This window comes from Enhydra lutris, unplaced genomic scaffold, assembly GCF_002288905.1.
Source record: "Enhydra lutris kenyoni isolate GAN:26980312 unplaced genomic scaffold, ASM228890v2 scaffoldscaffold1, whole genome shotgun sequence".
NCBI classification, from domain to species: Eukaryota; Metazoa; Chordata; class Mammalia; order Carnivora; family Mustelidae; genus Enhydra; species Enhydra lutris.
This window is the reverse complement of record NW_019154085.1, coordinates 75,084,262-75,109,506: the sequence shown is the minus strand read 5'-3', so window position 1 is coordinate 75,109,506 and position 25,245 is coordinate 75,084,262. Positions and strand designations below refer to the sequence as shown.

At 34.4% G+C, this 25,245-nt stretch overlaps 1 protein-coding gene across 2 annotated transcripts in view; it reads left to right on the top strand.

Annotated features, from left to right (window-relative positions):
* The window catches only part of LOC111142665 (SEC14 and spectrin domain containing 1), a 95,543-nt gene that overhangs the window by 36,705 nt on the left and 33,593 nt on the right, over positions 1-25,245 (top strand). For both annotated transcript variants that reach the window (XM_022495973.1, XM_022495977.1), the window contains exons 5-8: positions 8,543-8,656; positions 10,274-10,371; positions 13,016-13,071; positions 15,379-15,590. In XM_022495973.1, the coding sequence (XP_022351681.1) occupies positions 8,543-8,656; positions 10,274-10,371; positions 13,016-13,071; positions 15,379-15,590 (480 nt within the window). The remainder of the gene's footprint in view (positions 1-8,542; positions 8,657-10,273; positions 10,372-13,015; positions 13,072-15,378; positions 15,591-25,245) is intronic.

Genomic DNA, 25,245 nt, shown 5'->3' with positions numbered 1-25,245 from the left:
CAACACAGCCGTTTTTGATACTTAGAGCTATATATAATTAAATTCAGTGTAGATGTTTGTTTAATTAAAAATTATTTTCCTTGGTGTTATTTGGATCATTTGGGCTGTTGTAATTAAGCTTGTGTTTTTGTTTATATTCTAAATATTTTTATTTTTTATTTTATTTATTCATTTGACAGAGGGAGAGGTGAGAGAGAGCACAAATTAGGGAGGAGGGGCAAAGGGAGAGGGAGCAGCAGACTGAGTAGGAAGCCTAACACAGGGCTCCATCTCAGGACCCTGGAATCATGACCTGAGCTGAAGGCAGACACTTAATCGACTGAGCCACCCAGGCATGCCTGTATCCTAAGTATTTTTAAAGTATAACTTTGGTATAAATACTGCTGTTCCTAGAAGCAAGAGTATGTTTTACTTCATAAAATTATCCATAAGAAGGATTTATTACCAGTTGTCGACAACATTGATCAAATAAACACATAGTAGTTGTTTTCATGACACCTTGTTCTTCCCACATGATTTCACATTTCCTTCCTCGTCATCTTAATTTTTCTTCTAGAAGACTTTCTTCCTCCTCACTTCTCTATTGTTTTTCATTAGCTATTGAATATTCTTCTCTTGTTGCTCACCTAAATATTTCCTTATGTATTGTCTTATCTCTGAAATAGTTATCTATCTGTCCAGTTTCCCTTTTAGCAATTCAGAGATTCATGTACTTTTATCTTCAGCAGTATTATACCTAGTGACTCTGAAAGCTTTTGTTGCTTAGATGATAGTATCTGTAGTCTATCAAATGACAAGATAAAATTGAAGTAGTACTGGTATTAATCTTATCCTCAAATTGGGAGACTAATAATCAAAAGGATCTCTACCTTATTCTGTATTGTCATTCATGAGAGTGAAAGTGTTATTTATTGGCAGTGATAATCAGTCACCATTCTAAATTGTTTTCTTATCTCTTCTTAATACTGCATCTGATTCTGGTTTTTATTTTTTATTTTTTGTTTTGTTGTTTTTGTTTTTGTTTTTTGAGGCCTAATGATCCAAGACCAGTGTGTGTAGAAAGTGACAAATGCTCTTCATTGCACAAGATAGGTCATATATAAGAGAGAATGGCCCAAATTAAATGTATAGGATGACACCTTATTAGAATCCTCTACGGAGCTGAAAGAGCCCGTAGAGCTCACATCACAGATAGTTTAATGTAGGTGCCTTCTTTGGCAGTTTGGAGAAATAAGCCTGGAGTGAGTTCCTTTAGGTTGACTTCTTACAAGGCCAGTGAATTTGTGGCAGAGCTAGGGTACAAACCTGGAGTGATTGGCTCCTAGTGCCTAGTATCCTTTCAGTTATATTGGTGCTTAACCTAAGACAGGAATTTGGAAATCATTTGGCATATTCTAGTAAAAACTTTGTCCCTCTGTTCTATTATATCAAAGGGACAACAACATTTAGATTTAAAGTATTTTTTACTAAGGCTGTAGAAATAAACCAGAAAACTTTAATCTATTTCTTTTTGTGGAAGCATTGCACAACTCTCTCTGGGATACTGCAGAAATAAAAGCTCATTTCCTTTGTAGAAACATATCTTAGTTTATCCTTTTCTCAGCAGTAGAACACGTACCTTCTACTAAATAATACTTCTAATAAATAAATTTAACTCATATTAAGTAAAAAATGTTGAACAAACAAATGACACATCACTAAAAGTTAAATTATAAGGGACATGATAGATTTTTCAAGAGATATTATTTCAGTGTTTAAATAGACCACTGTGCCAAATAGGGCACAGTAGAAGAGCAGAGAGATCATTCATTATATTTTATATTTGTTACATTTTCTATTCAGTTGTCTTTTCAGGAGAGAGCATTGTGGGGGTATCTTTCAGATGCGAATGGTGCTCAATTTAGCAAGGTAGTTATTTCCTCATAAATACATGTTTCTGTTTCATTGTTAGTATATATCTAGTTAATTGATTACTAGGCACTTCCTAGAAAGGAAAAGCCCCCTTCGTAGGAGGTGACTGTGTGGAAGTATCTGCCTAGATCCCAGAAGGGCTTGCTGGCCGATGAGATTGTTCCTGTGCTCTTACTCCACTTCCAGTGACAGTTTAACATCATGCCGGTTTCTAAGAGCTAGTCTAAATAAGCCTCTTTGGAACAAAAGGATAAAGCTGTCTGTGACAAGTTTTTGAATAAAAGAGTAATATTTTTCTGTGTTCTTTTTTTTTTAAGATGTTTATTTTATTTTAAAAAAGTTAAGATATTTATTTTAAATTAGCTCTTATTGTTACCTAAACAGGAAAACAGTGAAATTGAGATATGCTAAACTCATAAAGAGAGATTACATTAATTGCCATTTAGGCATAATATAGTTTGCTGTTTCTAAACTAGTCAAAAATGTAATTTGAAGTTCTTTTTTTTTCTTTTACTTTTTAAATGGGGAAAAAAGGCATATAAACTCCCTCAGCTTTTCTCTTACCACCATCTCTAGATTTTTCTTTGTTCTCGCTGTAACCTCCCTGAAAGCTGCCTCAGAGAAGTTACATTTTTTTTTTTTAAGATTTTATTTATTGGGGCGCCTGGGTGGCTCAGTGGGTTAAAGCCTCTGCCTTCAGCTCAGTTCATGATCCCGGGGTCCTGGGATCGCCCCCCGCCCCCCTGCATCGGGCCCTCTGCTCAGTGGGGAGCCTGCTTCCTCCTCTCTCTCTGCCTGCCTCTCTGCCTACTTGTGATCTCTGTCTGTCAAATAAATAAATAAAATCTTAAAAAAAAAATAAGATTTTATTTATTTATTTGACAGAGAGGGACACAGCGAGAGAGTAAACACAAGCAAGGGGAGTGGGAAAGGGAGAAGCAGGCTTCCCGCTGAACAGAGTGCCCATTGTGGGGCTCGACCCCAGGGTCCTGGGATCTTGACTTGAGCCAAAGGCAGATACTTAAGGACTGAGACACCCCGGTGCTCCGAGAATTTACTTTCTTCAGTTGGTGCATGAGATTTCATTGTGCTCCTGCTGTTAGTCGGTCCCTTCTCTTGATTCTTTCTTGAGTCTTTCTGTTTTCAGGTTTTTTTTTTTTTTAAAGTTTTCATTTATTTATTTATTTGACACACACACACAGAGAGAGAGAGAGAGAGAGTACAAGCAGTGGGGATGGTAGGCAGAGGGGAGGGAGAAGCAGGTTCCTTGCAGAGCAGGGGAAGCCGGATATGGGACTCAGTCCCAGGGATCATGACCTGGGCTGAAGGCACTGGCTTAACCAACTGAGCCACCCAGCCGCCCTGTTTCAGTTTTTTAACACAGTATTTGGTATATATTCTCTCTCTCTTTTTTTTTTAATTTTATTTATTTATTTATTTATCAGAAAGAGAGAGAGAAAGCACACAAGCAGGCAGAGAGGCAGGCAGAGGCAGAGAGAGAGGCAGGCTCCCTGCTGAGCAGGGAGCCTGATGCGGGACTGGATCCCAGGACCCTGGGATCATGACCTGAGCCAAAGGCAGCGGCTTAACCCACTGAGCCATCCAGGCATCCCTTGGTATATATTCTTTAAAAATGTATGTATATACAAAACAAAACTAAAACACTTGGATACCCACGATCCAGCCTAAGAACCTAGCTATCAGTGTCTTGAAATAAAGGTATTTATTTGTATTTATCCATCTTTTGTTCATTTTCTCATTCTGTGTGTGTGTGTGTGTGTGTGTGTGTTTGTGTGTGTACATATTAAAAACTTAAATGTGAAGGACAAAATCTTCAGAAGAAAATAGGGAGTGTTTATCTTTTATTATTTTACATTTATATCTGTAGAATTGCCATTTAAAGATACTATTTATTATTAAGGATTATTTTAGTTTTACTTGTTTTTGAGCTTTTTAAAAATGGTATGACTTTAGTGTTCACTGACCTGCTTTTTCTCACTCATTGTATGTTTGAGGTTCATGCATATTCTTACAGTAGATGTAGTTGATTCATTCTCATTGCTGAGTGTTAGTCTGCTGTGTGAATAAAAACAATGCACTTATTCTCCTGTTCATGGACATTTGGGTTGTTTCCAATTTTTTGCCATTATGAATGATATGCTACAAACATTCTTGTACATTTCTCCAGATAAAACATGCATGAGGTTTTCTCTGCTGATTATCTAGGCACAGGTTATACAAGTGTTCAGATTTTTAAGATAATGCCAAACTGCTTTCCAAAAAAGCCTTCTAATATATCTATCCACTTGTAGTATATAAAATTTTCACTGCTTCACACCCTAGCTTGATATTGGCTAATACTTGATATTTGCAAGTCATACGGTCTTTTCTTTCTTCACATTGTCCTTCGGTATCAATGTTCGTCTCATAAAATAAGTTGGGAGTGTTCCCTACATTTCTGTTCTCTAGAAGCATTTATTTAAGGTTGAAATGATCTGGGGGTACTGGAGTGGCTCAGTCAGTTAAGGATCTATCTTCTGCTCAGGTCATGATTCCAGGGTCCTGGGATCAAACCCCACATTGGGCTCCCTCCTCAGCGGGGAGTCTGCTTCTCTCTCTCCCTCTGCTGCTGACCCTGCTTGTGCTCGTGTGCTCTCTCTGTCAGATAAATAAATAAAATCTTTAAAAAAAAAAAAAACCTCTAAAGAAAAAAGATTGAAATGATTTGTTCTTTGATTTTTAAAACTTATAAACTGGCTGGGCATATTCTTTCTGAAAAGACTCTTCTAAAAGAGAGTCTATATATATGTATTTTAGGTTTTTAGTATTTTTATTATAAAGAATTATGAACACATAAAAAAGTAAACAAGATATTACATTTAACTCCAGGCATTCCTAAACCCAGTTACAGCATCTGTCAAATCATGATCCATCCTGCTCCATCCTTACCCTTATCCACTTCCCTCAAAGAAGACTGGGGATATTACAGTGAATGAAATTGAAGGCATTTGAATTTATTTGTAAATATTATACTATGTGTCTCTATAACATAAAGATTCTTTAAAAAAAAACAAAAAACCCAATACTGTTATTATACCTTAAAAGAAACAATTCCTTAGTATCAAAGAGTTAGTTGGTTTCAATTTTATAATTATCTAATAAATATCATAAAAGGGTTGAGCTATATATAAATATATAAGTAATATATTTTAAAATGCATTTTTAAGTTTATATATAAATTATGCATATACACAGATTGATTGATTGATTTGAATCAGCATCCAAATAGTGTTGACGTATTGTAATTGATTGAGATCCCTTTCCAAGTAGATAGGGTCTTAAAATCTTATTAATGATTTCTGATTTGAATAATTATTGATTTCTAATTAATTTCATTGTGGTGATAGAATATTATCACTTATTTCCTTTGAAATATACCACGGCTTTCTTTATGGTCTGATACATAGTCAAGTTTTTAAATATTTAATGCCTGCTTGAAAAGGATACATAATTCTCTTATTATTGGTTGTGGGATTCTATATTAATTCATTAAATAAAGCTTTTTAGTGTTAATTTTTCTTTCTCCTTTCTTACGTATTTTTTTTCTTGACAAGACCACATTGTTGTCTTACAGTTTTTCATTGCAGCAAGCATCTCTGTGGTGTAGTTTAATATATTCTTCTGCCTTTTTGAATCTCTGTATTTCTATAAATTGATAATTGGATTTAGACAGTTGATTAGATTCATGTTTGATTTTTTTTTTCTTTTTCAAGGTCATCCATTAATGCTAATGTGTTCCTTGATCATGAAACTCACAATGGTTATCTTTTTTGTGATGCCGATGTCCCTTTATGTTTAGTGCCTTGATTTAGTAAAGATTTAAAATGATAATATTCGAGTTCTATTCTTTTTTCATTCACTAGCTGGAACACGTCAGTAATGAGAAACTTACCTTCATTGATTGTTTACCCAGTGGTACAGTTTGTATATGAAAGGTGAAATAAATGCCTGTTTCCCTATATTTGCTAGCTTTCAATAAATTAAAATTTTCCCCAATATAGTCCAATAATAATTTCTTTTGTATCAGTATGAGCTCATTGAATTAACCATACTTAATGTTTCAAAATATGGCATTTATTATTTTTATTGGTATGCAAATTGTTCCATCTTCTGCCATTGGAAGACTTTTCCAGCCTTTTGGCACAACCCAAGTAGGCTTTATACCTCTGTTGATATCTGGATAAGAAGATGATTTAAGCTCATCATGAACGTTTGTAGCCCCAAGAGCTGAAATTGGACATTTCTCCAAGGAGCCCTGATTGCCTTTAGAGGGAAATGGTATTTGGAGGTAACAGTCTGGGTACTAGAGGTGTGCATTTCTACAGAACTTGTCATCTTTCTAAACTTCTCAATGGTCAGAACTAGGTTTGTGTGTGAGAATAGTGTGTATGTTTTTATTCAAAATGAAATACATCATGAGTTTAAATTGATACTTCCAACTCAAATTGAAGAGCATAAGGGTAACTTTTTCCCTGTTACATCTTCTTCTCAATAATTCCATTTTCTTAATGCCCTCAGGAATGGCAGAGTTAAAAATGTCTTGTATTAGTCATTTGCTTTCTTCCTCATCAAATGATCTCAGAATAGCAATACTAAAATTATCAATAATAGTATGATTACTGAAAATGTAAAGAGTCTAGTGATTCACTTACTTCATTGGTATAAGTGTTTTGTTTTTTCTTATGTCAGTTTTGTTAAATGATTTTTTATAGGAATTTGTCCATTTCTTCTAAATTTACATAATTATTTATACAAGATTGTTTTGTGTCTGTATTATCTTTTAAACCACAGCTGTCAATGTAGCTGTGTTCTTTTCTTTCTTACTATTATTTATTTATCTGTGCTTTCCTTCTTTATTGTCTCAGAAATTTGTCAATTTTATTTTAATTTTTTTGAGGAACAACTTTGGCTTTATTAATTTTTTTTTTTTACCTTCTTCCTTCTATTTTCTTTGGATTTATTCTGTTCTTGCACTACTTTCTGATCCCAACTTCATAAATAGGTCATTTAATTCATTATTCATTATCCCTTCTTTTCTCATATAAACATTTAAGACTTTTGGTTTATACTTAATATATTATTATCACTAGCAGTTTGTTACAAAGTTTAATAATTATGATAGGATCCATTTTTCCTTGATATTTTTTTGAACTTCTAATACCATGTTGTTGGTATCTTACTAAGATGATTTATCTCTCCCCCTTTAGCCAAAGCAGTTTACAGTTTTGGTAATCTCTCTTCATTTAGTGTTTATATTATAATTTCATATATATTATTTCATATATTTCATATAATTTCATATATATGTATTACAGATGTACCCAGTTTTGCATATTGCATATATTTCTAAATTTTTCTTTTCCTTCTTTCTTTCTCTAGTAGTTTGCCCATAAGTCCTTCTTATGGTGTTTTTGTTGTTGTCTTTTAAAAAATTTTTTTTAAAAATGAGCTTTACTGAGCAGTAATGTTCATGTAGTTATGAGATTTGACCAATACATATAGTTATAAATCCTTCACCACAGTCAAGATACCGAAGAATTCCAACATCCCCCAAAACTTTGCTCAGGCCACTTTGTAGGGCTCCCCTTCCACCATTCTCTCTATGGTGCTGTCTTGTTTTTGTTTTCAGAGTAGGTGGTTTTTCTGTGACCATGGCACTCTGAGAAAGTTCCACAGAAGTTATAATTTTATTGATATCTGGCTTTTGTTATTGTTAAGGTGTAAATGGTGCTTTTTCCAGCTGAGCACATTAAACACGTTGTTTCACTTGCACATTTTGGGGGTGGGTATTAAAATGTCCATGTATCATTTTGCATTGACACTACCATTTGAATTTCTTTCTCTCACACATACATTTTCTTTTGTATTCCTGTATATCCTCATTGAAATTTTATTTAGCACACAATGATCTCTTAGGTCATTCTATAATTTGTACTTAAAATGTTTTAATATTTTAAAGTTCAGCATTAAAAGATTATCAAGTTAATATGTAAATTTCAAGTTTATGAATTCTCTGAACTTCTCCTTGCTTTTTAGTTCTGATTTTCAAATTAAATATTAATATATATTATCCTGAGTTTTACTTTACTATATCAGGACATGTTTTGTTAATACATAATCAAAAAATGTTATAGAAACTTTAATGTGTATAATTTTTTGATTGCCAGATTTATCATTATTTGTGTTTATCATCTTATTGTAATTAGCTAATTTTAAGGCCATATGCAAACTTTTTTGCTGAATACATTGTATCAAAGGAACTGATTTTTATTACCAAGAAGTTATTAATATTGATAAAATTTTGAAAATATTTCATTTCAGCTGCATCTCATTTTTTAAAATGTGGTATTATATAAGGTTTATAATAACTTATTCTTAGCAGATATCCACAATTTTTGAATTGATTTTAAATGCTTCTACTAATGTATTAAATATTGTATTAATCAAATACATGATAATATCATCATTTTGGAAACAGTATTGCATATTTTAACCTGATTTTACCTCCTTATTGCTTTCATTGCCATTAACACTGGCTTGCTAAATGGTTCTTTTCTTTTTACTTCTATAGGTTATTTTAGTGTCTGCCAATAAATTGACTCGTTACATAGAACCATGCCAGTTAACAGAAGATTTTGGCGGGAGTCTCACCTATGATCACATGGACTGGTTAAATAAGAGACTGGTTGGTATATTATAGTGAGATTGTTATTACATACAAATAGGCATATTTTGGTGACTTTATCATTTTAATTAACTAGCATGTAGATTGTTCTTTGTTATAAAAATAAAATATAGTGCATACCACTTAATAGCATAATGCTTGAAGGCAAATAGTCTACAGTCAGTCTTGTAAGTGCTTGCTTTTGTTGTTGTCATTTGTAGCAGTATTACTATCAAAATTTTGAATATTTTAGTTGAATGACAGAGTAGCATAATTTCTTGAGAGGTAATCTAATTGGTGTACCATTTTCAGAGAGGATATTTAAACATCAGTTTGACTGGAAAAGCAGTTTGACAGGTTAAGGTTTTCATTTCTGAAAATGTATCTTTGGCCATACTGAAGTCAACTCCTTTGCTTGCTATGGCATTGTTTAACAAACTACTGGGGACTAAAAGAACAACTTTTAACTAACTCAGTTTAGATTACAATTATTCTTTGAATGACATGGGAATTGGGGGCCCTAACCCTCTCCAGAGTTGAAAATCTGTGTATAACTTTTGACTTCCCAAAAACATGGTCAAGGGTCAACTGTATAAGCTTAATTTTATTGAAGAATAATAAACTGGGATATTTCAGAATGGATAACTTGATTTCAATCATATTTGGACAGTTATATCAGACAAATGAGTGTCCCCTTTATTATAAACAGACTTGCCCAAATCTGTTTTTAGAAATATTTTAAGAAACCATGTTAAAGTTATAACTAATTTATTTTTATGCTACATGCTTATATATAAAAGTCTTCAGTATATGCAACCAGTATGGCTTGGTGATAGGAAAACATAAAGAAAAGTTCTAATCTGGAATTAGAAGATTAATAGTGGCCCAAAGCATGTTCACGTAGTTAAAACTGTTACTAGTGCAGATGTTTCTTCACAAAACACAGGAATAAAAATAAACTTGTCTGAGGAATAAAAATAATGTCTTTAGGGGCGTCTGGGCAGCTCAATGGGTTATAAAGCCTCTGCTTTCCGCTCAGGTCATGATCCAGGGTTCTGGGATGGAGCCCCACATCAGCTCTCTGCTCAGCTGGGAGCCTGCTTCCCGCCCCCCCACCCCTGCCTGCCTCTCTGCCTACTTGTGATCTCTGTCAAATAAGTAAATAAAATCTTTATAAATATTTCTTTTTTTAATTTTAAAAATTTCTTACATTGAAACTATTCATTGTTCTGGAAGGGTTTTTTTGTTTTGTTTTGTTTTGTTTTGTTTTTTTAAAGATTTTATTTATTTGACAGACAGAGATCACAAGCAGGCAGAGAGGCAGGTAGAGAGAGAGGGGGGAAGCAGGCTCCCGGCTAAGCAGAAAGCCCCATGCAGGGCTTCATCCCAGGACCCTGGGATCATGACCTGAGCCTAAGGCAGAGGCTTTAATCCACTGAGCCACCCAGGCACCTCTGGAAGAGGGATTTTGTTTTCTCTTTTTTAAGTTGTTGTGCAGTGGTCCTTGAATTGTACTAAGTGACGTCAAGAGAGGAAAAGGGAATTCTGCCTGGCTAATTCTATTCATCTTAACTGAAAATCCTTATGTAAACTAACTTTCAGGATTATTCTTAATATGTTAACAAAATCTTATTGTAGGTTTTTGAGAAGTTTACAAAGGAATCTACATCATTACTAGATGAACTTGCTTTGATTAACAATGGAAGTGATAAAGGAAATCAGCAAGAGAAAGAAAGGTAGGTGGCTGGTGTCTTGCAATTATACCTTTGCAAAGCTGTGATTAACCTGAAGAAGAATATCTCTATTAATGCAAGCTAAAAGAGGTAAGGTGTAGCAATTCTCCAGTCAAAATTGACATACAAAAGTTGTATTAAGTTTATTAATTCATGAGAATTTGCTTTATATGTAAAATTTCTTGATTTGAATCAGAGTTTCTCTCTAAAGGCTTTTTGATGAATAAAATATTTACCTTAAAAATTCATCTGCAAGAACATGTTCTCAAAATGAAACCATTTTCTTTTTAGAGTTCTACTTTGCTTATAAAGGAAAAGGTTGTGGCTTGAAGTAAAATTATTATAACCTTATTTAAATACCTCTTAAATGCCTACCTTCTAGAACTCCTAGGTCCTTATAAAATATGTGATATTTATGAGTTCAGTTTGGAGAATTTAGTGTTTTTGACTCTGGATGAAGTAATTGTTCAGCTGTATTATCTAAATATAACTATCTAGATTTATCATTTTAACAGATTTCCATTGAACTTTACAGGCTTAACAATTTTCATTTTTTTGTTGATAAGCCAAATCCCTCTCCCCAGGTTAAAAGCTTTTTAGGAAACAAATTAATTCTTTCTGGTCTCTCAACAAAGTGGTTACTAGAACAATAATTTTTCATTAGGAAATTGGAAAGGATCAACATTCATCCTTGTCTATGTCTTTTGAATCTGATCTTAAAAATGGAATGAAACCTTGATAATATGAATCTTATTATTCCTTGAATACAAATATAGTCAACATACCAGTTAACTGAGATAGTAAGGGAGGTGGGATGTGAGAAGGTCAGAGTTTAATACCCAGTCTTGATTAAAACAAAGTGAAAATGTGAAAACAAATGGTTTGAATGGAAATCTAGTTAAAGTCACAGGAAGCATTTAGGAACATTATTGTCCTGTAGATATCATATAAAAATATAAAATTTTATAAAATATATTTTATAAAATATAAAATTTTGACATACACATAAATGTGTGTATATAGATAACACATACACTCCATGCTATGGCTTAGGAATTGAAAACATCGCACAAGTTGGTTGACAAAAATTAGCCAAACTTCTTGCTTTCTGAGTAGCCCAGCAGAGTAAGTTTGATGCTTCTTAAAGTCATTTTCCTCAGGAAAGATGTCCTAAGAGGTCCCTGTAGAAAACAAATTCATGGTCACAACTTAATGCTGTTTACCATATTCCCTCTCTGAGAATGACTGTGAACATTTATAGATTACAGGTCCTGAGAAAGCATTGCAGTAAAGAAACCTGTTTCCTGTACTTACCTGCCAGTGGGACCCCCTTTTCTCCATCTAATAATATCTTGTTCAGTGTTTTGGGAAACACTTTGGGAAATTATAGTTTGCGTGACTACATGAAGTATCAAATAAAATCTTGTATTTCCAGTTCCTCCCCAAGGAACTCAAGTGTTACTACATAGTCTTTTTAAAATCTTGATAATGAAGTCCCTTCACTAAATCCCAGATAATATAGTCCCTCCACTTGAAATTTTCATCACCTTTTTAATGTTATTATTCCAGAAACGTCCGGGCTACACAAGAGGCAAGGGCCCAGATTAATTGACAAAAGTGGAAGATTTAAAGCAGGACCTGTCATTTACAGCAGCAAGGTCCTAGGCTTTGATTTGCTGTGTACCCTATCTTTCCTTCAATTTCTACTTCCTATATGTGTTTAAAAAAATACAGAGCATTGCCCAACTGCAAATTAAGCACTATTTAGTACAGGGAAGAGAGTATAACCGCTTGGGGATACACATGCACATGAATATCAGAGATTCTTTGTAGCTCTCAAAGGTTGCTGTAGATAAGTAAATGCTCAATTGGAAGATGGCTTCATGCATTTTTAATGTTCACATTCTGGGTTGTTATATAGTTACACATTTCATTTTGGAATAAATATGCAGTGGGAAAATACTAAAATGCATTCCTTCAATATATTTGAAATAATACTATAATAATAATAAACTATTTTTTTCAAGTAGTATATTCTATGATTTATCACACAGTTTTTTGTTTTTGTTTTTGTTTTTTTTTTGGTACTAGTATTTAATTATCTCTAATTGGTTTCTTTTTTTTTTTAATTTATTTTAATTTTTTTTTTTTATAAACATATAATATGTTTTTATCCCCAGGGGTACAGGTCTGTGACTCGCCAGGTTTACACACTTCACAGCACTCACCATAGCACATACCCTCCCCAATGTCCATAACCCCACCCCCCCAACCCCCCTCCCCCCATCAACCCTCAGTTTGTTTTGTGAGATTAAGAGTCACTTATGGTTTGTCTCCCTCCCAGTCCCATCTTGTTTCATTTACTCTTCTCCTACTCCCTTAACCCCCCATGTTGCATCTCCTCTCCCTCATATCAGGGAGATCATATGATAGTTGTCTTTCTCCGATTGACTTATTTCGCTAAGCATGATACCCTCTAGTTCCATCTAATTGGTTTCTTAATGCTTAAGAGCATTAGCCTGGTAGAATAGTATACTTCAGATTTCAACACCATATACTTCTGTTTGATATGCATACATAAAGGATTTTCTTTGGTAGTATAGATAAAAATAAAGTTTTTAAAAGTTATTCTTGTGGTGTTTGCCAGGTCTGTGGATTTAAACTTTCTTCCATCAGTTGATCCTGAAACAGTTCTTCAGACAGGTAAGATAAAAAATGTGTTTATTGGTGACAGTCAAATCCAATAAACCAATCATATATTGATTGGTTCATGAAATAAACATTGATTAAGCATATATTATGTGACAAAAACTCAAGGGGAATTTAAAAACTGGCCTTTGGTTTAACCTAACAGTGTGTTAATATACCTTACAATATTTTTAGAAAGTATTAATAATGACAAATTGTTAAATTATTTCTCCCTTGAAATATTTGTATTTGTTTCCTTGTCTATGAAATTGAGATAAGTTTCAATTTCATTGGATCGCTATGAGGATTATTGAATACTCCTTGGGTTCTAAGATTGTGTTTTTATATTCCATTCTCCTTAATGATCTCTTTTTTTTTTTTTTTTTAAGATTTTATTTATTTATTTGACAGAGAGAGAGACATCACAAGTAGGCAGAGAGGCAGCCGAGAGAGAGAGGGGGAAGCAGGCTCCCTGGGATCATAACCTGAGCCAAAGGCAGAGGCTTTAACCCACTGAGCCACCCAGGCGCCCCCTTAATGACCTCTTGACGTAGTTAGTATCATTTTCCCTATTTTGTACTTGAGGAAGCTCAAGCTTAGAGATAATGAAAAAACTTGCTCATGATGGAGTAATTATTAAACTCTGTCACCATACTACTAAAAACAGGTACTATTATCATCCCAAGTTTAAGATGGGGAAACTGAGGCCAAAAAAAGCTCAGTAACTTATGCAAGTTACACAACTAGTAATGCTAGAGTTGGGACTTGAACGAAGGCAGTTTGGTTTCAAAGTATGGTCTTTGAAATCATTATATGGTGCTGCTTCTCTAACGGAAATGTTTCTATATGGAAAACATTAAGAATAATAACAATTGTAAAAGAAAAAAATAAATGGCTTCTGATTTTAATGGCTTTATATGTGTGCGTGTATATATATATAAAAAATGTATGTGAATATATATAGAGACTTTAAAAGTCTTTAAAACAGTTGTTTTTCTAATTATAACATGTAATGAAGAGTAAAGAAAGTAATTTTGAATATCTTCATTGTATTGATACCGTTGAGGCAAGTGTTTTCAGTATGATACTAATCTTCCTTAGAGAATAAGGAAATAATTGTAATCTATGAATTCCTACATGTTGAGCAGGTACAGTAGACTGTCAATAAAAATATGGCTTGCTTTAGGTTTAAATTTTAATTCCACTGTTATATTTAATGTTTTGAAAGCTACTGAAGCCCTTGAATTAAGAAGCTTTTCAAATTTGTATTTTGAAATTAGCTTTATATGCCACTAAGATCTTTTTTTAGATGCTTTTGACTTTTAGAGTAGGGAAAAAAAGAGAATATACAAATGGAGAGGTTTAGAACAATTTGGGGTATTTTTTAGAAATTGGTAATACCTTCAAATCATGATAAAAATTCTTTTTCTAAGTATTGAAAGCCATTTAAATATAGGACATTTTTCTGAATAAAGATGAAGAGAATTTAAGTATTTGCATTTATTTTTGGTCCTTAAGTAATAATTGGAATAGTATTATCCTGGAAAAACAGTTTGCGATTTATTCACTTTTAAAATTCCAATTTTGATGTTGGATATTCTGCAGTTTTAATTTCTCATGCATGAATGGATTTTTACATGAATATGATATAATTGGATAACATTGAATGAATTTCTTATACTAGTGTAGTCCCTCATGATTCACAGTTAATATGTTGTAGAGACTCCTTAAATAGAAACTATTTAAATTTTATTTTGTACCAGTAATAAAGCTTTCTCCCTTTAATCATACATTTATTTGTTACACTGTCAACTTTTATTTTAGATAGTAGGATTAAAGGTATGGATTGATACTGAAATCCTACAACATATTGCTTAGTATTGATTAGTACTATCAAATAGAACATACTAGTTATTACCATACTAGACAGAAATCCCAGTATGTAATTGTGCTCTACAGAGAAAGAGGATTGGTTGGCACAGTTTCCTGAATAATGAATCCACCAATAACAAGAATGTGATGACAGATAGATATAGAAAAAGAAAAGCCATATATTTACTAAATAGTGTAGCATATATAGTATATACTTCATGATATATATGATATATAGCATATAAATATACTATGTAGTTATATACTAAAATATGCTATTTCCCATTTCTATATAAATTTAAAAATTGCATTTCAGTAATTATGACCTATTAGTTAGGCAGATATATAGGCAGATAGATTCTAAAAATAAGGGCCTAAAATTGAGGAGATTGAGAAGTAAGAATTGTATTTCTTTAGGATATTAATTATAAGTATCTTTCATTTGTAAAGGGCATGAATTGTTGTCCGAATTACAGCAGCGTCGATTTAATGGCTCAGATGGAGGGGTCTCATGGTCTCCGATGGATGATGAACTGCTGGCCCAGCCACAGGTTATGAAATTATTAGATTCTCTGAGAGAACAATATACTCGATACCAGGAAGTTTGTAGACAACGTAGTAAACGTACACAGTTAGAGGAGATTCAGCAGAAGGTGATGCAGGTAAGTGTCTGATTTGTGAATATATTTAATTTTTAAAAACCTAAATGTTAAGGTTTTTAAAAAACAATTTCTACTGTGTGATTTTATATTAGGCCTTATTATACTGTGTAGAGAACCTGAATCCTATCAAAACAGACTAAAACTATTTTGTGTACATTTTTACAAATAATATTTGCATTAAAACTATATTATTTCTACAATGATGACATTGAATATTCATTTTACTCTATCATTATGAACTTTAAAAGTAACTGGTTGTTGGAAAATATCACCTATGATCTCTACATTCTTGCAATAAGTAACACTTTATTAATGATGATCAAGTTATCCTTAATTTCTAATGACTTGTTAGTGTTATTTTTTTAATTTAGGCATTATGAAGAGGTTTTCTTTCCTAACAAAATGATGACATAAAATGTAAGGAATTTTAATATTAGATTTCATTATTTTTTGATGCTGCTAGAAACCTTTAATGTATTTAATACTTAGGAATTTTTATTAGTTCCTTTGAGAGTTGATTTTTATAAAAACAGTAGGTTAAAAATACTGAAACTCAATACTAAGACATTTCTGTTACTTAGACCACATTCTGATTTTCCTCTGTTGAATTAAGAAATAAATGTTAAATGTTTTACCTAAAAAATCCAGCAATGAAATGTAGAAGACATTGTGCTGGGTTTTCTATAGAATATAGAGATAGTTTTGGTTTTTGCTAAAATTAAGCTAAAGGGATAAAATCTTAAGTGTTAAAGCTGAAGACAGAAGTGTTGTGGGCATCTATAAGAGGGACTATTCCCCTGACTGCAGGGGATCTAGGAAGGTTTAGCAGAGGAGGTAGTAGTTGAGCTTTTTCTCCAAGAATGTGTAAAGATTTCACTAGGCATCTCCTTTAAGTTTTAAAGAAGAATTGGCATTATTATATGCAAGAGAAAGGATAGCATAAATAAACACCAGTGCATGAAATCCCAAGTTCTGTGGAGGAAAAAGCAAGCAGTCAGGCACCGTGGGAAGTTTTTGGCCTTTGAATCATAAAGCATGGTCAGTAAGTATGATTTAAATCCCAGTTCCTCCATGTACTTACTGTGATCATGGTCACATTATTCACCAACTTGTGCCTCAAACTCAAACAGACTTCCTTCTTTTTTAACATCCCTCTCTTCTTTCCCTTCCTTCCTTCTTTCATTAACTGAAACAAGGGTAACAAGACCTCTTTTGAAAGGTTTGTTGAAAGAATCCAGTGCTGGATTAATGGTATCTATTACATTTATTTCCATTGTACGAGACTCTAGTCTGTAAGTCTGGTCCCATTGTTGGCAAACTTTTCCTATAAAATAGGGCCAAATAGTAAATGTTTATGCTGTGTGGACTGTACAATTCTTACAGCTATGGCTGTGAAGCCCTGCTGTTGTAGTGTGTAGACATCATATAAACAAATGTGTGTGGCTGTGCTAAAATAAAATTTTATTTACAAACATAATGGGTAGTCAAAATTGGCCTGCAGGCAGTAGTTTGCTGACGCCTGACTAGAACATCAGGGTGTTAGAGTAGAAAAGGCTTGAAAGGAAGAAGATGATCATGGATGATCTTGAATTCCAGGCAAAGAGATTTAATCTTTCTTGTGATAGCCATGTATACACTGAAGATTTCCAAGCATACATTAATTGTAGATAGCTTTTTCTTTGTAATATATTTATAACTTATAGATAGGATTTATAGTTTACAGATAGTATAGATAGTATAGGTAGATAAACTTCAGCCAAGTAGCTTGAGAGTATCTTTGAAAACCACAAATACAGAATAACGTAGTGGTGTACAAGTCTCTCACATGATCTGGGTCCACCTTTTTCTACTACTTCCAAGTTATTTACTTTCTCAGGAAGGAAATGTAACTTCTCAGTGCCCTAGCTTCCTCCTCAGTAAACTGAGGATGACAGCAACAACAACAATAATAATACCAACTTAATAGGGCTGCTACAAAGATTAAAGAAAATAATATTTATAAAATATTTAGTACTTAGCATATAATGAATTTTCTATAAATAATACCTGATATTTGCTCACTCATTCAAAAAATGAATGTCTACAATAATGTGACTTCGTGCTAGGTAGAATATAATGGTGAGTAAGAATAGACTGCATTCCCACTTTTATGGTGCATAATTACATAATTACACAAATAGTTGTAAAATTGCAATTGTGCCAAGTCCCAATAAGGAAAGTGGTGGGAGTAACGGTAAGAAGAAAATATCAGAGATGAATCATTTTTCTGATTTGTAAGACTTGATGGGTGGTCTTGTTCAGTTAGGAAACACTGGACAGGATTTGGGTTTAGTTGTGGGTGAAAAAGGGTATAGAGAATCATAAGTTTGGTTTTAGACATGTTGGTTTTTGTTTTTGTTTTTGTTTTTTTATTTTAAGTAACGAACATGCAGTACCATTTTGGTTTCTGGAGTATAATTCAGTGATTCATCTCTTACATACAACACCCATTGCTCATTATAATGAGTGCCTGCCTTAATAACCATTACTCATCTAGTCCATCCCACACCCTACTTCCCTTCATCAACCCTTAGTTTGTTCTCTATGGTTAAGAGTCTCTTATGGCTTGTATCCTTCTCTCCTTTCCCCTCTGCCTTCCAATATGTTCATCTGTTTTGTTTCTTAAATTCCATATATGAGTTATTTGCCTTTCTCTGACTTCTTTCACTTAGCACAATACACTCTAGTTCCATCCATGTTGTTGCAAATGGCAAGATTTCATTCTTTTTGATGACTGAATAATACTCCACATATATATATAATATATATATTATATATATACCACATCTTTTTTTTTTTAAATATTTTATTTAAGAGAGGGCAGAGAGAGCACGTGGGAGCATGAGCAGCAGGGGGATGGGGGCAGGGGAAGGCTGGAGGGAGAGGAAGAAGCAGACTCCCTGCTGAGGACCCTGGGATCATGACCTGAGCCAAAGACAGACAATTGAACTGAGCCACCCAGGCACCCCTATACGATATCTTCTTTATCTATTCATCTGTGGGTGGACATTTGGGCTCTCTTCATAGTTTGGCTATTGTTGATAATGCTTCTATAAGCATTGGTGTGTGTGTACCCCTTCAGATCACTGTATCCTTTGGGTAAATACCTAGTAGGGCAGTTGCTTGGTCATAGGGTAGTTCTATTTTTAACTTTTTGAGGATCCTCCATACTGTTCTCCAGAGTGGCTGCACCAGTTTTCATCCCCACCAACAGTGCAAGAGGGTTCCCCTTTCTCTGCATCGTTGCCAACACCTGTTATTTCTTATGTTAATTATAACCATCCTGAGGGGTGTGAGATGGTATCTCATCATGGTTTTGTTTTGTATTTCCCTGATGATGAGTGGTGTCCAGCGTCTTTTCATGTGTCTATTACCTTTTTTGGAAAAGTGTCTATTCATGTCTTCTGCCCATTTCTTTCTTTCTTTCTTTCTTTCTTTTCTTTTTTTTTTTTTTTTTTAAAGATTTTATTTATTTATTTGACAGAGAGATCACAAGTAGGCAGAGAGGCAGGCAGAGAGAAGGGGGGAAGCAGGCTCCCTGCTGAGCAGAGAGCCCGACGCGGGGCTCTATCCCAGGACTCTGAGACCATGACCTGAGCGGAAGGCAGAGGCTTTAACCCACTGAGCCACCCAGGCGCCCCTTCTGCCCATTTCTTGATTGGATTATTTGTTCTTTGGGTGTTGAGTTTGATAAGTTCTTTGTAAATTTTGGATACTAACCCTTTATCAGATATGTCATTTGTGAATATCTTCTCCCATTCTGTAGACCACCTTTTAGATTTGTTGATTGTTTCCTTTGCTATAGAAGCCTTTTATCTTGATGAAGTCCCAGTAGTTCATTTTTGCTTTTGTATGCCTTGCCTGTGGTGATAAGTCTGATAAGAAATTTCTATGTCCAAGGTCAAAGAGGTTTCTGCCTGTGTTCTCTAGGATTTTGATGGTTTCCTGTGTCACATTAAGGTTTTTCATCCATTTTGAATTTATTTTTGTGTGTGGTATAAGAAAGTGGTCTAGTTTCATTCTTCTGATGTTGCTTAGACTTGTTGAATTTGAGGTGACTTTGAGACACTAAGAGAAAATATGGAAGGGTAGCCCCACATAGGTCTGGGCTGGTGACTTAGTTGTTTGTCATCGTGTATGAATGGCAATTAAAAGCATTGATGTGGGTGAGAGTTGACCAAGGAAGGTCCTACGAGTATGTGAAAAGAAGGCTTTCTGACTGAGCTTTGAGAAACTCCAGCATTTGATGACAAGATAGAGGAGCATACTCCTGAAAAGAAGGGAAGGATTGGCCAGAGATGGAGGAGAAAAGTGTGAAGAGTTCTGTGTCATGGAAGCCAGGGGAAGCATTTCAGGATGGAATTGGGATCCTTGTAGAATGCTGCTGAAAGATCAAATAAAAGGACAACTTAACATGTCCATTATAATGTATAAGATTGAGGCCACTTGGTGACCCCTGAGCATGGAGTAAAGCACACTGGAGTGAATTTGGAATGACAGTGAAGTGTAGTGAGGGAGACACTGAGTATGGGCAACTCATTGAGAATTTGTCTCTGAAGGAAAGATGAGAAATAGTGATGCCTAAAAGCGGTAGAAAAAGGGTGGTATTAGTTACTAAGTCTGCTGTAACCAAGTACCACGACCTGGGTGGCTTAAACAACATAAACTTATTTCCCCAGGGTTCTAAAGGGTAAAAGTCTAAGATCAGGGTGTTAGGAAGGTTGATTCCTTCTAAAGGCATTGAGGAAAGAATCTGTTCCAGACTCTTGGCTTGTTGATGCTCCGTCTTATTTCTGTATCTTTACATTATCTTAACTCTGTACCTTCCTGTGTCCAAATTTCCTCTCCTTTTAAGGACACCAGATTAGGGTCCACTGTAACAACCTCTTTTTTTTATTAACATAGAGTGTATTATTTATTTTAGGGGTACGGTCTGTGCATCACCAGTCTTACATAATTCACAGCACTCACCATAGCACCCTCAGCCACCCATTGTCCATCCCTTAGCCACCCCATCCCTTCTTCCCACCTCCCCTCTAACAATCCTGTTTGTTTCCTGAGATTGAGTCTCTTATGGTTTATCTCCTTCCCCGGTCCCATCTTGTTTCATTGCCGCCCCTCCCCAACCCCTGCCCTGCCCTGCCCTGCCCTCGACTAACCCCTGCCCTGCCTCACAAATTCCTCATAGCAGAGAGATCATATGATAATTATCTTTTTCTGATTGACTTATTTTGCTTAGCATAATACCCTCTAATTCCATCCATGTCATGCAAATGGTTAGATTTCCCTTTTTTGATGGTTCCATAATATTCCATTATATATGTGTGTGTGTGTGTGTGTGTGTGTGTGTGTATATATATATATATATATATATACATATATATATATATATACTACATCTTCTTTATCCATTCATCTTTGATGGACATCTAGGCTCTTTCCATAGTTTGGCTATTGTGGACATTGCTGCTGTAAGCATTGGGGTGCATGTGCCCCTTTGGATCACTACATGTGTATCTTTAGGGTAAATACCCAGTAGTGCAATTATTGGTTCATAGGGTAGCTCTATTTTCAGATTTTTTAGGAACCTCCATACTGTTTTCTAGAGTGGCTGCACCAGCTTAACAACCTCATTTTATGTATGTAAGTAAGTATGTATGTATTTTCAACTTCAATTTAATTGCCTCTTAAAAGACCCTATCTTCAGATAAATAGGGGTACATTCTGGAGTACTGAGGCTTATTAGCATTTTAACATATGGATTTGGGGGAGGACAACAAAACTCAGTCCACAACAGGGGTCAGATATAATTTTGTTCTGTTTTTCTTTTTAAAGTAATATGGAAAACTCTCAAAGTTGTAAAGACCAGTGGGGAGTATCTATGTGGAAAGAGGTGTTGAATATACAGAAGAGAAAAGATATTTAGTACTATCAAGTTCCTCACAAGGTAGAAGTGAATCATTTCCAAAAGACTGTGTTGAAAGGATTAGCGTTTGCATGGAATAGGGAGAACTCCATTGTAACAGGAGGAATGATGGGATGTGTCCAGAGATGTCTCCATGTGTGAGTCAGATGTGAAGATGAAGGGGTTCCAATGCAATGTGTTCTTTTTTCAATAATGTAAGAGAAAAGGTCATCTGCTTAGTGGTACAGATTTGAAGGTGAGGTGGGTGGTGGTGGTTGAAGAGGATGATGTTACAATGAATAAGAGGTTTCAATGTTTTCTCTGTGGGGATTGGACGTGTAAAATACCACAGACATGTAGTTGTATTTTTAGGTAGTATTGATCTTGGATTTATGTTGGAACCTTTCTGGTTTGTTGTGTGACCTTATCAATTCATTGCTGGATGTTGAAGTGCGGGTACAGAGAATGTGGGTGATGGGATTCATTCAGCATTTGTGCCTTGCTAAATGGGATCAGTGGGTATGATTTAGAAAAAAAAAAATTGGCAAAGGAGTTAATGTATGGGCAAATGCATTTTTGAAATGATAGACCAGCTCAGTTGAATAAAGAACTAGAGAAGGGAGGTGATGATGATGATATTTATGATGGTGATGATGGTAACGAGATTATTGTTAAAAACAACCTTTATTATAAGGTTATTGTCTGAATGTTTCACATTAGTTGGTTAGAACATTAATCTGCATCATGTAATGGTTCCTCTTCTCTCTTTTTCACAGGTCACTTTTTAGGCAAAGATCTCTTTCCCTTGTCAGAATGATTACTTAAACTTAGCTATATAGTAAATGTGTATTGATCATGTCAGCATCCACAGAACATAAAATGCACTGTCTTTCGTCTTTCGTCTTTTGTCTTACAAATTTGGGGAAAATAAAAAAAATTGTTTATATAAAGATAATCATAAAGTTGATTATCATGACTTATGTTAAATTAGTGAAAACTGAATTTTTCCATATTTCTTCTTTACTGTCTTATCACTGAGAGCATAATGAAAGAAATCAGAGGTGTCTGGGTGGCTCATTCAGTTAGGCATCAGACTCTTGATTTCAGCTCAGGTCATGATTTCAGGGTCCTGGGATAGATCCCCGAGTTGGGAATCCATACTCAGTGAGGAGTCTGCTTGAGGATTCTCTCTCTCCATCTGCTCCTGCTCTCTGCTTCCATTTTCTCTCTCTTTCTCTTAAAGAAATAAATGTTAGAAAAAAAAAAAAAAGAAATCAATAGCTCTAATAGATAAGCTATATGATAAGTAATAACCGTTAAAATTATCATTTATTTCCCACAGTTTAAATCAGTGGTATTAGAGTTTATGTGGTATGCAGAGGTTCTCCATGCTGCTGCTGCTATATTTAAAAAAAATTAGATTTTCATCAACTTTTAAGTGGGAGACGATGCTACTTCAATGAAATATGCCGTTGTTATTCTCATTATTTACTGAGGCAGTAATTATAGCCAGCATTACAAATGTTATTTCTAGAATCATCCATGTGCTTTTCTTCCTTTGTAGAAAGGAATCATAGATGCAAAATAGGATACACTAAGAGTTGCATAAGAATACAGCTGGAGGCTATGCTTCTAGTTTCCCCAATTCTTTCTTCAGGTCAGATGCTTGACATTGCTTAACATGCCCTTCTGCCTTGTTTGACCCCACATTCTTCCAGATGTTCTCTCATGAAGTCTTTAGAAATTAGCCTGGCTAGGAAAGAATGTTGTATAGTCACATGCATTTTTGGCCTCTGCAAATACTTGTCATGGTAGATTTTAATAGCATATCTCCAAGGTTATAAATGTAGGCATTTGAGGGGTCACATTGATATGGATTGGGCATGAAACTGCTCTTGCTGAAGTTAATATTCAGATTGACTGAGCAAGATGTCCTGATTAAAATTAAGTTTTATAGCCTGGTTTGGCAAACTACCATCATTAATGCATTTAAATAGACTTGTTTACTGGGGCATCAACCTCAATTTGCATCACTTTTATTAGAAATAGTCATACATTTACTGTGTCTACATTACTGATGTTGCACACTAAGGAAAAATTACTTTCAGCATACATTAAAACTATATGTGTACTTGACTATGAGAGTGGTTTTTTGCACCAAGAGTATGTCTTTGCTTTATTGAAAGTTTATTTTTAAATTTATGGCTCTTTGAAAGTTCCATGCTAATGAGTTGTTTTTCCTCAGGTATCATGATTTATATTAGCCTGCTTCTTTTGCTTGTAGAATATTCTGAAGTCAAAGCTTAAATGTTTAAATAGCATTTTAGGTTATAAAAAATAACATATAACACATTATTAATTAATTAAAAAACTTTGAGATGCTCTTATTTATCCTTAGTTTTAGAATTTAGATATTTCTAGTGAAATAATTATATTATTTAAAATACTTACAAGCCAGCACTCTTGGGTGGCGCTGTCTGTTAAGTTTCTGACTCTTGCTTTCAGCTCAGGTCCTGATCTTCGGTTTGTGAGATGTCAGGCACCATGCTGAGCCAGTGTCTGCTTAAGACTTTCTCTCCCTTGTCCCCCGCCCCTCCCCGCACACTCTCATGCTCTCTCTCTCTCTCAAATATGTAAATCAGTAAATCTTTAAAAGAAACAGAACACTTGAAAGCCATTGTATATTTGTCTTTGTAGTCATAATAAATAGCAATAGATGAGACTTGAGTTGCATAAAGGAAATGGAAAAGGGTTTCAAAATGTTTGCATAAGCTTCCTTAAAACTTACACTTTTTATTTCCATTTTTCCCCTTAAAGATTTTATTTATTTGAGAGACAGAGAAAGAGAGAGAGCATAAGCCAGAGTGAGCAGGGGCAGAGGGAGAGGGAGAAGCACATTCCCCACTGAGCTTGACAAGTGGCTCAATTCCAGGACCCCAGATCACAACCTGAGCAGAGATCCCAACCTGAGCCACACGGGAGCCCCCACTTTCTATTTCCATTTGAAAAAATGTTGAATAAAACAGTTCAGTGACTTCCTTAAGAAGCTCAGGATCTTACTGTAAAATGCAGGTGTAAGACAAACTTTATAAAGAATGAATGGACACACATCAGTAAGAAAAAGGATAAAAACCAAATGGTTATTTAAGTAGATGCAGAAAAAGCATTTGACAAAGTACAGTATCCATTCATGATAAAAATCCTCAACAAAGTAGGTCTAGAGGAAACATACCTCAACATAATAAAGGCTGCATATCAAAAACTCAACAATAAACATCATAGTTAAGTATGAGTGCTTTTCCCCTAAGATCAGAAACCCCAATGGTCCAACAATCAGACTATTGGGTATTTATCCAAAGAATATGAAAATGCTAATTCAGAGCGATACATACGTCCCTATGTTTATTGCAGCTTTATTTACAATAGCCAAATTATGGAAAGAACCCAAATGTACATCAACTGATGAATGTATAAAGAAGGTGTGGTGTATATATATATACAATAGACTATTACTCATCCATCAAAAAAATGAACTCTTGACATTTGCAACAACATGGATAGAGCTAGAGAGTGTAATGCTAAGTGAAATAAGTCAGAGAAAGACAAATATGATTTCACTTATATGTGAAATTTAAGAAATAAAACAAATGAACATAGGAGAAAAAAGACAAGTCAAGAAACAGACTCTTAACTATAAAGAACAAACTGATG